Genomic DNA, 15,369 nt, shown 5'->3' on the forward strand with positions numbered 1-15,369 from the left:
CACAGACACACACAGACACACAGACACACAGACACAGACACACACAGACACACAGACACACAGACACACAGACACACAGACACACAGACACACAGACACACAGACACACAGACAGACAGACACACACAGACACACAGACACACAGACACACACACACACACACACACACACACACACACACACACACACATACACAGACACAAACACACACACAGACACAGACACACACACACACACACACACACACACACACACACACACACACACACACACACACACACGTCGCGTTGCAACAATAGCAAAGTCGCACTCGCACTAGTAACAGTTAGTACAATCGTGTATTTCATTTTTTACGGTCGTGTTATTCTAGATAAGTGTCCTACTCTCTAAATCCAAATATGCGTGCACTGTTTCTGAGATAATGTTGAGCGTTCCAAGAACAATCTAAAAGTATGCATACAGCTAGTGCAAATAAAACAACGTTTAACAAAAGAATAAGATTTTGAGCCACACTAGAGCGAAATCAAGAATGAGCGGCTTTAATTTAATTAATCATATGAAATCATTGCAAGCAGTTCTCAAAGTACACTAAGTTTGTATATGCGCAATTTTCTTTAGCAATTAACTAAAGCGTCCCGTCCTGCTTCAGGACTGTAATTGATAATTTTACAGTTATCTAGATGGTCTGTAGCGATTCAAGTTGCGAAATAACTTGGCCAAACGAAAGTCTGTCTGATGGTCTGGGTGACCAGCAGTTCTTCATAATAATGGCAAATGGCTGTGGACAATCTCGAGGAATTACAGGCCTTTCTTTGTCAATCACCGCATCACTCACTTGATAATGATATCTGTATTGACCAAATGGAAGCTGTCGCGTCCAGATTTCCCACAACACAATTCCAAAGCTACATATAGAAATTGCAAATTTATTATTTAACTACTTATAAGTAAATTTTTTCAGTAATAATACCTGTAAACGTCTACTGCGGTATCGTATGGCTCTCGTAGAATCAATTCTGGAGCTTGCCATCTCGCGGTTCCGACACCTGAGAAAGACAAACCATCTCGTTGGGGAAGTAAAGGAATAGTTTGTGGATCTGAGCGATATCGGCATCTATTTTGTTGTCCGTCGTTGCTTCTGACGTTACCGGTAACATCCCTCCCTAAACCGAAATCAGCCACTTTAACAATCCAGTCTTTGCTTACCAGTAGATTATCGCTTTTCAGATCTCGATGTATTCGAGGCGGTTCCAACGTGTGAAGAAAATGCATACCTCTTGCTGAATCCATGGCAAATGATAGCTTACGCTCATAGTCGATATCAATCGATAAATCGTATAGTACATTTCTTAGAGATCCTCGCTCCATATATTCCATGACAAGAAAGGGAACGTCTCCAGGTTGTGACTTTCCTGCACCAATGAAGAGAACGATATTCTTGTGTCTTACAGTTCTCATGAACTTTATCTCCGTTTCGAAGTCTTCTATAGATTTGCGAAAACCGACAGCCATCATCTTCTTTACAGCTACAATAATATTTCTGTAAGAAGCTTTGTAAACCCTTCCAGATGCTCCCGATCCGAGTAGTTCTAAATCTCTTGACATCACTTCATCCTCATCTATTTGCCATACGTTTGTTAACACGTCTACTTCTTTTCGCAAAACACGTTCGCTCATATTCTTTCTGTGTAGGACTAACAGATAAGCTGTTACGCCAGCGGAAGCAACCGCAACAAATAGAATGATTCCTGCTGCTATCAGAAAGTAGGTAGGATATTGGCATGTAGAACCGGTAAAACCAACGTGGCATTCACAGGCCGCTCGCAGACTTCCCTTGCTGAAATCTGCTACACACTTGCCAAATTTGCAGCGATCTACTTTGCATACGGTGCACTCTTCGATTTTGCGAGCTCCAATGCTATCGGTTGTTAGCCCTTTTGGACACTTGACACAATCTTGATCAGCATATATTGTCTCTCTGTAATATCCTTGTTTGCAAAAATTGCATGGTCGTTCTGACATGTTGGATGAGGTAAATCCAGCTGGACATCTGACTGCTAGATATTTGATGTTCTTTTGGAAAAGATCAAAGCTGACAAGAAATCCCTTCCAATAGAAAGATTTGTCAATACCATTACCTATGTCCAGAAAACTGGCCGAGTTTTCGTTTACCCGAAAAAATAGAACGAGATGCCACATTCTAGCATGTACAATAAACATCCAAGTTTCTAATACAAAGTAGTCCGAATCCGCATACGTGTACATTACAGTGATTAGTAGTTGACCTGGTGTCGAGGCGGCCGAATAGGAACAAGACCAAGCATCTAGGAGACTAGGTCCTTTATTGTCAGCCGTCAGTTCTTTCCATCTTTCTGTGTCGACGTCAAACACCCAGAGATCATCTAAACATCTTAAAGAAGCATTATTTCCTCCAAATACGTACATTTTTGACTGCATCATGACCGCTGCATGATCAAGGCGCGCTCCAGGTCGAACAGATTTACTTATGTTTCCAGCAGCTTGTCTCCACTGAAACGTTGGCTCAAGGTGCAGTATCCATGTTTCATCGTAAACCGTTTCCAAGATGGTAAAGAAATTTGCTCCGCCGAATAATACGGCAGTAGTATTATTGGCTGCAACGAAAGACATTGAAGTACGTTGTTTTAGCGAAGTATTTGATATCAATAATCTCCATTCTTGGTCAGAAACATTATACATCCACGCTTCTATGCTTTCTCTAATGACATTGTTTGAGAGAGCAACGAAACAGCAGCTACTGATCCAGCAGCTAGCTTCGTATACGTAGTCCTTATAAGGAATAGAATTGGAAACATTTTGTGCCGCTTTAAACGACCACTGCATACTTGTTAAATCTAACTCCCATATGATTCTAGTCCAAAATCGCCGATCCGGGACATTCTGGAATACTCCCGTGAAAGTGAAACAGTTGCTCTTCATATCGAAAGTTGTTACTCCTCTCAAAGAAGGCACAAGGTCTGGACTCGAAAATCTTTTCCAAACCCAAACATTGTTTTCGCACATAAATTTCCAAACTCTTGTTCTACTCGAATGCAAATCGATTGTAAAGACGATGATTGTATTCTCATCTTCAACGACAGAGGACACTACTTCATCATACCAACTATCAGGAATGTCACCTACAACGTTTTCGATATTAAATTCATTACTGCTGAGGTCGAAATTGAGTACTTTCTTAGCACGGATGTTGAAAACAACGTAGCTTATGTTTCCTCTTACAACAGCACTGCCGAATGCCTTTGATTGCGAAACGTCGTAAAATGGTTGCAAGTGATCGGGAACTGTAGTGACATTTTTCCATACCCTATTTTCGAACTTCCATAAGGTTCTGTTAGCTGGAACATACAGAACGACGGACGTTGAATAGGAGTAAGCCAACCTGAACTGAAAACGTGAAAAGTTTGGAACGTTAGATCTGAAGTAAACCCATTTGTAGCTTTCAGTGCCTTCTCGACTATCACATCGCAGTTCGTGCATCGTGTTTGGTAGGTCTGACAAGATGAAAGCAGACTGTTTGCACTGGCAATTATTCTGTGACCGCGGAACAACAACGCTAACTGAAACGACCTCCAGGAAGGGATTCCTAGTGTCTCGACGATAAATCCAATAAGGGGAGGGACCATCCACTTGTGTTGTCTCCCAGTTGAGCAAAACTGTATCAAATATCCACGCTTTGTTTGACCTATAGATTCCACGGGATGTAAGATCAAATTCGAAAGCAATAATTTTGGTGCAAATTTTGATCATAAGAGGATATTCGGATATTCTAGGAAAGTCGCCATTATCCACGTTCTGCCAAGAGTTGGTGTCTACCGTGTACAACCAGTTTCCAAAAATGCCGGGCTTGTAATTCAGATATGAGAGACGGTCGTCTCCTCCCGAGAGCAGCAAATGTTGCCGTTTTCGGTTTCCGATCTTGACGCTGTAGGCGATCTTTCCATATTCGATTACTTGAGGCTCGTTGACTTTCCAACTGTTGTAAGTCTGCCACCCTCTTGTGTTAAAATCGAAATGAAAACATTCAGTTTCATTTCTAATTATAACATTTTCAGTTGACTTCATTGCTTTTAATCCGTTATCCTTTGATTGTATTTTTTGTGCTATGGAGGTTTGAACTTGCCCAACCAATACATACACAGTGATAATGACGATTGATGTCATTGTGGATCTTGACAATAATCGCTTTGCACGACAATTTCTCCAAGAAAGAAAACTTGATGTCAATATGTGAATGTCTGATTTCCCTGTAAAGGTTGAGAAATACTTCTTTCTGTGCTGGTCCAGATATCTCTATACACTGTTCTTTCACTCGAGCAGGTTGAAGTAATAGATATGTTGAAACCTCACAAATAGTGTAGCTCGTCGTCCCTTGGAAAATGTAAGACTGATGAAACTTTTGTGCTATACCTCTGTTTATGTGAATTGATGAGTATAGATCGTCTATCTTAATTAATATGGAAAGTGACTCATGCGCAGTAATTGCGATTGCTAAATATCCTGATTCGGTATTGTGTTGTAGAGAAGCAATTCTAAACAATTTTGCTTTCAAAGTTTGCAGTTACATGGTTAACATAGTTATATGCGTGTTATACATGGTGTCCAGCAACTGAAATCCATTGTTACAATGCACTGCAATACTTAATTACCAAACCTAGTAAAACCCTATCGTCTTCGTGTCCATCAATATATTAGTTATTTAATTTACTATATTCGAACAAATACAAAACAATTACCTCATTAAATATGCCTAAGCTAAGTAAATTAGTTGCTCTTGTAATGATACATTGGTCTTCGATAGTCCAGTCTGACTTCTTTTGACATTGCATAGGAACAACACTTTTCAGTGACAATTTCTTATTGAACGATCAGGTTTCATAATAGTCTCGCGTAGCCAGACCCCTTTCCGCCGCGTCCTCCCCGGCGAAATGGGGTCTGGTGTACGGCCTTTGATGTCGCTGTGTGCCGCGTAGCCAGATATCGGCTATCTAAAGACTGGATTTAGTTTCTTAAACGCTTCACTAAAGACGAGACTGGTATGCACGCAATGCAATCCTATCTCAATAGCTTGTCTTGTTTCGTAGGGAACAACTGGAAGACTACAGCTAGAGTCGTTGCTGTTTGTGAAATCTGCATGTCTACGGCAGCGATTAAACGCGGCCGCGGGGACGTTGACGTCGACAGGCTTCGATTTCATGCAGCCATGATCGACGTCGTACGATCTAGGGTTGTGCGCTCGTGTCACAATGGAGACTGAATGCGAACGTACTGGATGGATGCGAACGAACTCAGTGCTGTTTGCTGTTTTTTGACGTCTAAAGCGACCGCATACAGTCCGGAGTGAGCGATATCTGGAAGGGCTTGGAGTTGCATGACGTCATCGAAACAAGATGAGTCGTCTTTCTGTGTTTGGGTAATCATTTGATGTGTGTTGTGCATTGTTTTGGTGAACACATACAGTAGCAACCAGGAAGAGACCACGTTGTGATTGGAGTAATATGAACGGAAGCAGCTTGGGTCTGCATGTCAATCTGTGGAACACGCAAGTCTCTCCTACTTACGTTATATGATATCTGCCTAGCGCTGAGTAACCTTTACGTAACGATCAACACTGCATGCGTATACTGCATGATCATCATGTATTAATTCATAGATATACGTACAGCTCATATATGGTAGTCCATACATAGCTAGTCTAGAGTTTTCATGCTTACAATACACAGCAAATAATAACAATAATACTTTAGGTTCACTCGGTGTCATTAAAATGTACATCTACATCATCATCATCATAATCATCATCATCATCATCATCATCGTCATCATCCTCAGGTACGAAACCAATGTGCTCTTGCAGCAACTTCTGTAGCCATGTGCAAAGAGTTTCTTTCCTGCTTTGTTCCAGGAGGGTGCATGAGTATCGAAAGCGGCTATGATGCCTTCCAATCTCTTCCTTGAATATTTTTTTCTCATTTAATATTTCCAGCACTAGATGAAAGTCTTTGCTGTCTTGAGCGATGGTGTGTTTGCTAGATGTCTGCTGAGTCATAACAGACTGTTCGAACAAGTCGCACACACAGTCTACACTACCTATTGACTTTGCTGCACGAGCTAATGCTGAAGGGACAACATTAGCTCCCATAATACAGATGATACCCTTCAGCCGTCTGTTTAGGTGTTCCATCGCCAAATCGCAAGGTATGTTGCATCCAATTTGGCCTCTTCTATTTACAAACCAGCTCCATTTTACTTCTGTGGCTGCTCTTTCAGATAACGAGTGAAGCTGGAGGATTAGCAGAAATGCCTCCTTGCTATAATTTCGTTTACCGGTTTCTTTAAATAGCACCATGAGCACTTTCCAGTATCGTATCACTCTATCACCATCCCCCTCTTTGACTGCATCATGAAAACCCTTGTAGGTGAGGCCAAGATTCAGGATGTCAAGTGCATAAACATGGACTGCATCGAAAGCAGTAGAATGTTCCCTGTATAATAGATTAATAATAATAATATATTTCATTGTACTACAACTTGTAGATCGAGTCTAAAGCTACAGTGCCTTACATCTGTGCTAGTAAGGATGACAGCAACACAAAAGAATCCATGACTTTTCTGCATAAGGGTGCTAAGGTCTCTTCTTCCCCTTGTGTTGATTTTACAGACTGTGCTGCTGACACCTTCCCATACAAGGGTAAAAAAGTCCTCAGCAGCCCTGAGGTCTTTACCAGGATCTTTATGCACGCTGGTCCTATTTAGCACATGTTTTAGATGGTGTAAAGTGCCTCTGTCTCTGCTAGAATCGTCCCAATATAAGCGCTTCCATATAGCCTGCACAAATATAGAAAGTAAGCTAATACTGTATATATAGCTAACCCTATAGGTTACCATCAACACCAATAATATACCTTTGCCAAGGTGAGGCGAGCATGCCACACACACACACACACACACACACACACACGCACGCACACGCACACGCACACATACACCACACTACACACTACACACTACACACTGTACAGTCATCTATTTACCTTCCAGTGTCATCTTCAAGTAAACAATTTTCCACATCAATGTCACTTATTTGACTAGAGGGTGAATCCAGGTCGGATGTAGACTTTCTTGAAGAATGCCCATCACTCTCCAAAATTTCAATTTTTTAATTCAGAGTCTGTAGAGACAGTCTTGTCAACTGTCTGGTTTTCTGTACAGTGGTCTGTTTGATTGTCAGTGTCTAATCTGTATTCTGACTGGTTGCTAGACGAAGAAGACTGGGCTAATTCACTTGACTTGGCCACACCAATGATCCTCATTTCTGTCTTAATATATAAAAACAAAGACCTTGATTAAGTTAACTTAAATCAGAGAAACAATTAAATTAAAACTAATGTCATAACTAACTGGAAAGTGATGCTTTAAGTTTTCTGACCATGATTTCACTTCGGAATCAAAGTTGTCACTGATTCTATCCAACATTTTAAAAGTACCTTTGTGTGATATGCAGACCATTAGGGGTTGCAAACAAGAAAACACCTAGTGATAGAAAAAATATTAAAATTGCAAAATGTCCAACTTTTATATGTGTGTATATGTATATATATATATATATATACTTGCTTAGCAGTTCCATTGTCATACAACAAAAGAGAGATGACACGTTGAACTATAGAAAACTGCTGGTACCGCTGTTTCAAGGCCATTGATGCAATGAAGCAAACAAGGGGCTTGCACCTCTCAGCACTTTCGGACACTAAGATGCTAATCACATGCAACAATGTGGGAGTATATTTTTTCAGCTCCAACCAAATTCTATCCCACAAAAAGTGCAAAAGAGCTTCACTGTCCATGAATACACTTCTCTTGCTGAGTTTCTTAATCTGATTAATTTCTTAGCAGTTTTCTTCTTTAGTGACGTAATGGCTGTGTTGAATGCTTCTGCAGAAGTCGTGGCAAAATTCACCGAGAACAAATTCCCGCGAACACATCTCTTTACTGCCTGCTTTCTTCTTGGAGAAGCAAGGTTGTATGCTCTCATTCCAGACTTGTATTTTACAACCACCTAGAAGTTATGCATTCAATCAATGATTTGTAAGCTAGATGCAAGTTTGATGACTCAGATATCCTCTGACCTTTACTTTTGGAGACACTTTTTGGATCCTCTGTTGAAGCATTTCTGGTTGGCTACCTGTCATTTCATCTCCATCTTTATCCCCAGGTACTTCAAGTCGTTGCCTCTTTAAAGCTGTACCACATACATAGACAGGCAAGTGTGCCAAATGTTGTTTTATCTATAATGAACCAACCATATGCAGTTTTATTATAATTCCATCTTTCTTAGTTAATTTTTATGTAGATCAACATGCAAAATGAACTAAGACTCGCCTTAACCTTCAGCAGATGAAGTTCACTTAGTTTCTTCAAATCGTTTTGACAGTAGTGACACACATAAGCTGGACCAGCTGGTGGCACGTACGAAGACAGTGGAAGGCCCGAGTGTTCTTGAAGCATAACTTCTAAAGTATGTCGAGCATCAGTGAGACTGCGTCCATCCAACCGTTTTCTCTTGGTCCACAAGGTAGTAGTATCATTTGGTGTAGAGCACAAAAAGCACGACGACATGTCAAACCAGTATATCTAACAATTAACTAACGCAATATAGTAATTAATCGAAAAGCTGCTGTCTACTTGCTCGCCCGTCCTAAGCTTGCATCTATATATAGTTAGACACACTGCTGTGTTTCATGAAACCACCAGATGCTATCACCTTGTTGAGCAAGAGAAAACAGTTGGATGGAAGTAGTCTCCCTGAAGCTCCACATACTCTGGAAGTTACGCTGCAGAAACACGCGTAATATCTAGCTCTTCTAAACAACACGTCGAATCTGTACCACCTTGGGACATCCAGGATTTCTGTCAACGTAGTCTCTTCCTGGTTGCTACTGTATCTGTTCACCAAAACAATGTACAAAACACATCAAATGATTACCCAAACACAGAAAGACGACTCATCTTGTTTCGATGACGTCATGCAACTCCAAGCCCTTCCAGATATCGCTCACTCCGGACTGTATGCGGTCGCTTTAGACGTCAAAAAACAGCAAACAGCACCGAGTACGTTCGCATCCATCCAGTACGTTCGCATTCAGTCTCCATTGTGACACGAGCGCACAACGCTAGATCGTACGACGTCGATCATGGCTGCATGAAATCGAAGCCTGTCGACGTCAACGTCCCCGCGGCCGCGTTTAATCGCTGCCGTAGACATGCAGATTTCACAAACAGCAATGACTCTAGCTGTAGTCTTCCAGTTGTTCTCTACGAAACAAGAGAAGCTATTGAGATAAGATTGCATTGCGTGCATACCAGTTTCGTCTTTAGTGAAGCGTTTAAGAAACTAAATCCGATCTTTAGATAGCCGATTTCTGGCTACGCGGCACACAGCGACATCAGAGGCCGTACACCAGACCCCATTTCGCCGGGGAGTCTGTGGCGGAAAGGGGTCTGGCTACGCGAGACTAGTCTCATAACGGTTTTTCACATTTCGTATTAATATCAAAGATCATGCAGTGATACATATTGCTATACAAAGGGAGTTTAGACAAACGTTTAGACATCAACTTTACTTTCCAATCTGCCGAAAAGCTCGTCCAAACAGGTAGACCTTACGTGAAGCTTCAACAGAAATCTTTCAGACTGATACAGTGAAGACAAAGTACTGACATCTGGATACGCACAAAGAAAAATATTTGCCAGACTTTACTGATACATCTGACGGTGTCTAGAAACGAAATTCAAGGGAGTGTTTTCAAAATGTCGAGAAGTTGTCGTGCAATGCAAGTATCTCTAACCACCACAACAGTGTCAGCGCTTATCATCAGTTTATATGTATCAGTGGGCAATTCCAAACCTTAGAAAAACGAGTAAAAAGATCACACGACGACGGATTAACTGCGATTACATTTGCTAAAATAAATCCATCGATTATAATTTTTGAAATTTAATGTTAACACACGAGGATGGCAAAATTTGAAATGTTTGACGATTGGAAAATCAATGTACCTCAACTACTTATACACGGAATTTTGGAAAGATCACTTATAGCGTCGAAATTGGAAAACGGAAACGACATCGTTTACTAATTTCAGGAGCAAATTATCCATTTCTACATGTCATAACCAAAGGGGGCGTATTTGCAAACTTGTTGTACGCCGTAGACACCAACTCGTGGCAGACAGTTGATAATGGCGAATTCCCTTCATAATATGTCTCATCTCCTTTCGTGATTAAACTTTGCTTCAAAATTATAGCTTTCACATTCTATCAAGGCTCCAGAAAAGTGTAGATATTTGACACAATGTCGCTCAACTGGCAGAAACACATGTGCACGGCCGTCTTGGTTTTCTATTTAGAAGCAAAGTGGAGGTCGCTGCGGTTGCCGTTGTTCAGTCACAAATTAATTGTTCATGCCATCAGCCTGCTTTCGTCTTGCTCCAAACTTTCGACTTTAGCAGTCTAATGCACTCAGTGCGATGTGTAGACTCGTACCCAGTCCTCCTCCTCGCGCGCGCTCCACGTGTTTTGGCACGTGCTTTTTGTTCCACTCGCCAGGAGAAGGACTGGTAACATATTATGTCACGTGATCATTCATTTCATTAGTTTAATTAAAAACCGATCCTGTAAATTGTTGCCCCCTGCACTGATAATATGGTGTCGAGTAATTAATCTCACGAGTGTCCTACTCTAAACGTCGCCAGCCAACACAAATAGCACAAAGCTTTACGCTCTTTCTAGGGACTGTTCAGAAATTAGAGTTACAAAGTAGATCGCTTTCGTTGCAACGAGCGAAAACCTCGCTTCATGAACATTGTAGCTTCACTACCTAGCGGTAGCGAATGCACCTTGTACGCGCTCCGGTCTAATAGCCAAGTGGCTACCATTTACTTCGTACTGAACAGCTAGAGACATTTCTGTCAATTCTGGCCGGAGAAGACGTCGTTATCATGATGTACACAGCATAGACACTAATGAGCTTGCATCTTGCGTGACGACAACTATTGCTAATAATCGTCTAATCTTCAAGGTAATTGCTACTCAATTCATTCTAATAGAATCCTACGCGTGCTTTTGTAAAAAAAATTTCGTCTCACGTTGCAGTTTTGACCAATCAATACACCGAAAACCTACCTCGTGAAGAACTAGTTCTCCACGTGACATAATATGTTACCAGTCCTTCTCCTGGCGAGTGGAACAGAGAAAACGTGCCAAAGCACGTGGAGAGCGCGCGAGGAGGAGTACTGGGTACAAGTCTATGCGATATGTAGGTCGAGAAGGCACTGGAAGCTACAAAATGATACCAGACTTCAAAAATACGCTACTTTCTAGTGTCAAGTCTATTATAGCTTCTTCGTACAGGGCCGGCGGAGCCTGTAAAGTTGGTCCGATGGCCGGACCAATATTTGAAAGTAGTAGTTCCACCAGGAGACAAAAGCAAAGAGCTTCCGGTAAACGGTATAGGGAATTAAATATATTTGTATTTAATCGCCCTGCTGGTGGAGGAAAGGAAATAATTCTATCAGCAGTTAATTACTGGCAGGACCAAATCGAAGTAACTCAACAAGTCCATGTTAGACAGTCAGTGTGCCTGAAGTAGTGGGAAACGTTCCGGAAGTCACTAGGAAGACGGCTTACCGGAAGTAGTAGGTGTGCCAGTCAGGTAAGAGATCAGCACATGCGTGATCACTGGACAGCATGTCGTCTTCTACAGAATCTGCTCAGTCCTGTCTACCTGAAGTTCCAAGTCAGCCGTATCAGCCAATGCCCGATTTCGTCTTTCCAAAGCGTACCTTCAGTAAGAAAGTAGTCGTCAGACGATCGTGTCAGTCGCATTGGTTTGAGAAGTGGAAATGGCTGCACTATTCCACTAAGGATGATGTCGTCTTCTGCCACGTGTGTGTGGTAGCGTTGCAGTCGAAGAAGATCAAGTGGCAGAAAGGGGACCCTTCCTTTGTATCAAAGGGGTTTTCCACCTGGAAGGAAGCCACGGTGGCATTCAAATCTCATGAATCGTCGTCTTGCCACAGGGAGGCAATGCAAATGATCGTTGAATTGCCCCCAAATTGCCCAGATGTAGGTGAGATGCTGTCTAGAGAACACGCAACTGAGAAGGAACAGAACAGGGAGTGTTTACTCAAGATCATCTCCAATTTGAGGGTTTTAGCCAGACTGGGATTACCAGTTGGAGGAGAAGGGATGAGACTGACTCTAACTTTATTCAGTTACTGAAGTTACGTGGTCAAGATGATCTTCTACTAAAATGCTGGCTGACTAGATAGTCAAGCAAATATGTATCTCATGACATGCAAAATGAGTTTATAAAAATCATGGCATTGTCTATTCTTCGAGAAATAGCTGAATGTATCCAGAAGTCTACAATTTTCTCCATCATGTGTGACGAATGCACAGACTCATCCAACAGAGAGCAGCTGGTATTATGTATTCGCTGGATTGATCATGGCAATTTAGAGTCACAAGAAGATATCATTGGTATGTACCAGATTGATGACATCTCAGCACATACCATTGTCAGTGTCATCAGAGATATGTTGGTGCGCATGAACTTCTCACTGTCAAGATGCCTGATGACATCTCAGCACATACCATTGTCAGTGTCATCAGATATTTTGGTGCGCATGAACTTCTCACTGTCAAGATGCCGAAGGCAATGCTATGATGGTGCTGCCAACAAGAAGGGTGGAAATACCGGTGTTGCAAAGCAGCTATTGGATGAAGAACCCCGAGCTTTATACACCCATTGCTATGGGCACGCGTTGAACTTGGCTGTTGGGGATGCTGTAAAACATTGCAAAGTGATGAAGGATGCACTGGACACCACTTATGAAGTCTCAAAGCTTGTGAAGTACTCTCCAAAAGGGGATACTGCTTTGCAAAAGTTGAAGGAAAGTCTTGCACCGGACACTCCTGGTTTCCGCACATTGTGTCTAACAAGGTGGACGGTCATGGCAGACTCTTTGAAGTCAGTAATTGATAACTACTGTGTTCTGCAGCAGCTTTGGGAGATGTCCAAAGATTATGTATCTGATCCTGCTATCAAGAGCCGCATCATTGGCCTTCAATTCCAGTTTAAAACGTTTCGATAGTTGTTTGGGGTTGCTTTTGGACAACTAATTCTGAGGCATCGTGATAACTTGAGCAAGACCCTACAATCACCCAAGTTGTCTGCTGCTGAGGGTCAACGGATAGCTTTGATGACTGTTGTAACTCTGCACGTGCTCAGAGACGACACACAGTTCGATCTTTTCTGGAAGAGTCTTCAAGAGACAAGGACTAAATTGGATGTTGATGACCCTGTCCTGCCCAGAAAGAGGAAACTTCCAAGGCGATATGAGGAAGGCACTGCTGAACCTGAGTTTTTCGATGTTTGCAAGCAATTTTATTGCCAGCAATATTACGAAGCACTCGATTTAATTGTGAATGCTATTCAAGCCAGGTTTGATCATCCCGGATTCGAAATGTACTGCAACTTGAAGGACCTTTTGCCAAAGGCTGTCAAGGGTGACGATTATAAGGAATGCCTCAACCATGTCACTTCATTGTATCATGACGATTTAGATGCCCAACAACTGCAGCTTCATCTTGAAATGTTGCAAGCCAACTTTGGTCTCGTAGACATGACTTCTGTGACTGTGTGTGACATTAGGGACTACATCTTGAGTTTATCTCCTTACGAAAGGGATTTGATGTCGGAAGTAGTCACAGTCCTTAAACTCATTATGATCCTGCCATCTACCAACGCCGTCAGTGAGAGGTCATTTAGTGCCCTCAAGAGATTTAAAACGTACCTTGGGAGTACAATGAAGCAGAATAGATTAAATCACCTCCTCTTGCTGCATGTGCACAAGGATCGTACTGATTCGCTTTTGCTGACACATGTAGCTGAACAGTTTGTCAGTAGTTCTAAACATCGATTATCAGTATTTGGTCGATTCTTGTAGCTGTATAGTGTTGTTAGCCTTGAGTTAAGAGGATTTTGCATTAGACTCGTATTGTGTCATGTGACTTGCCCCACCCTTTAGCGTGCGTTAGGCCTGACCAATTTAAATTTGCTTACGCCGGCCCTGTCGTATTCAAGTACCATCGTTCTTTATGGCATCTTTATGGCAAAATGTGGCATCCTATTGATTATAGTCTAGAGAAAGGAAACGATAGGCATAGATTGAAGATAGAAGACGTCATATCTAAAATTGTTTACTGGAACGGATTTCTTCTCATGTATGACTCGTACGCAGTAAACATCAGATATTTGGCCGTCAGATGTCCAGCTGGATTTACCTCATCCAACATATCTGACAAACCTTGTACTTTTTGCAAAAAGGGATTTTATAGAGAGTCGACATATCCTGATTCAGATTGTTTTGCATGTCCGAACGGCCTAACGACCGTTAACGTTGGAGCTCGTAACATCACAGAATGCACCGTCTGCGACGTTAATCCCTGCAAATACGGCAAGTGTGCACCCGATTTTAGCGAAAGAAGTCTACGACCTGTCATCAAGTGTCACATCGGCTACACCGGTTCTACTTGCCAATATCCTACTTACTACTTAATAGTGACAGGACTTATTCTGTTTGCTGTGGTTGTATCAGCGGACGTAACCGCATACTTATTCATGCTAAAAGAAAAACGTTGAATGAGCGTGCTCTGCGAAGAGAATTAGTTGCATTAACTGACGCGTTTAAAGTGAAATTGTTAGTAGCTAGTCAATTTCAGTTTAGATTATTGAAAGAAGTTGTTATAATTTGTATAAAATTATAGTTTTGTTTGCAACACCTTGAAAATGGTTATTGCAGATGATTGAAATGCGTCTTAGCTACCACAGAGACCAAGGAAAAGCATTAAATATTAAATAAATTAAGGTAGATCAAATTGAAAGAGGTTAAAGGAACACTTCACCGATTGACAAACGCGCGGAAGATTTTGACGTGCGTTAAGGCCTTGTGCTGCTGACTGAACGCTTGCTGTATTGCGCGGCGCATTTTTTGGTCTTGCGTTTCGAAGCCAACTACGAGAGCACACAAGAGACGGGTATAGACTCTTCAGGCGACTCTAACAGTGAAAGAGAACGAGTTATAGTTCATAAGCGACCTAGTCGTTCCTACGTTGCAATCGCTCGGTCTTTTGCATTTTCTCCCGTGTTTCTTTCTACGAATTGAGGTCATACTAAAGTACAAAAGAGTCTGCGTAATGCGAAAGGCAAAAGGAAACGTGCGTCACCGTAAATAATCACGTAACACAAAGTGCCTTCGTTCTACGGCC

At 41.8% G+C, this 15,369-nt stretch overlaps 2 protein-coding genes across 6 annotated transcripts; both read right to left on the bottom strand.

The window, feature by feature from the left end:
- Positions 1–676: 676 nt before the first annotated feature.
- On the bottom strand, positions 677–1,683 carry LOC134194345 (dual specificity protein kinase shkA-like). The gene is made up of 2 exons (XM_062663272.1): positions 971–1,683; positions 677–905 (listed from the first exon to the last, which is right to left on the bottom strand). The coding sequence occupies exons 1-2, from the start codon at positions 1,675–1,677 to the stop codon at positions 677–679; spliced, it is 936 nt and encodes a 311-aa protein (XP_062519256.1). The 5' UTR covers positions 1,678–1,683.
- Positions 1,684–6,159: 4,476 nt separating this feature from the next.
- LOC134194186 (uncharacterized) lies at positions 6,160–9,517 on the bottom strand. 5 transcript variants are annotated; one of them, XM_062663109.1, is made up of 8 exons: positions 9,400–9,517; positions 8,419–9,351; positions 8,166–8,324; positions 7,997–8,095; positions 7,438–7,569; positions 7,071–7,355; positions 6,601–6,864; positions 6,378–6,521 (listed from the first exon to the last, which is right to left on the bottom strand). In XM_062663109.1, exons 2-6 carry the CDS (start codon positions 8,653–8,655, stop codon positions 7,188–7,190), a joined length of 795 nt encoding a protein of 264 aa, XP_062519093.1. In that variant the 5' UTR covers positions 8,656–9,351; positions 9,400–9,517; the 3' UTR covers positions 6,378–6,521; positions 6,601–6,864; positions 7,071–7,187. The 5 variants fall into 5 exon arrangements, 4 of the variants coding, with proteins under 4 accessions (XP_062519093.1, XP_062519094.1, XP_062519095.1 ...); XR_009972154.1 differs by having other exon boundaries at positions 6,160–6,521; positions 7,650–8,095; positions 8,425–9,517; XM_062663110.1 differs by having other exon boundaries at positions 8,425–9,517.
- Between the last annotated feature and the right edge of the window lie 5,852 nt (positions 9,518–15,369).

The sequence above is a fragment of the Corticium candelabrum genome, chromosome 18 (genome assembly GCF_963422355.1).
Source record: "Corticium candelabrum chromosome 18, ooCorCand1.1, whole genome shotgun sequence".
Taxonomy (NCBI): Eukaryota; Metazoa; Porifera; class Homoscleromorpha; order Homosclerophorida; family Plakinidae; genus Corticium; species Corticium candelabrum.

Bases quoted from the DNA above. Each gene is read 5' to 3' on its own strand.
- LOC134194186 (XM_062663109.1), bottom strand. From the start codon at position 8,655: ATGTCGTCGTGCTTTTTGTGCTCTACACCAAATGATACTACTACCTTG. The intron at 8,096-8,165 runs GTCAGAGGATAT...CATAACTTCTAG, and splicing joins AAGTGTCTCCAAAAGTAAAG to GTGGTTGTAAAATACAAGTC. The intron at 7,570-7,996 runs GTGAATTTTGCC...TTCTATCACTAG, and splicing joins TTCGCGGGAATTTGTTCTCG to GTGTTTTCTTGTTTGCAACC.
- LOC134194345 (XM_062663272.1), bottom strand. From the start codon at position 1,677: ATGAGCGAACGTGTTTTGCGAAAAGAAGTAGACGTGTTAACAAACGTA. The intron at 906-970 runs GTATTATTACTG...TTCTATATGTAG, and splicing joins ACCGCAGTAGACGTTTACAG to CTTTGGAATTGTGTTGTGGG.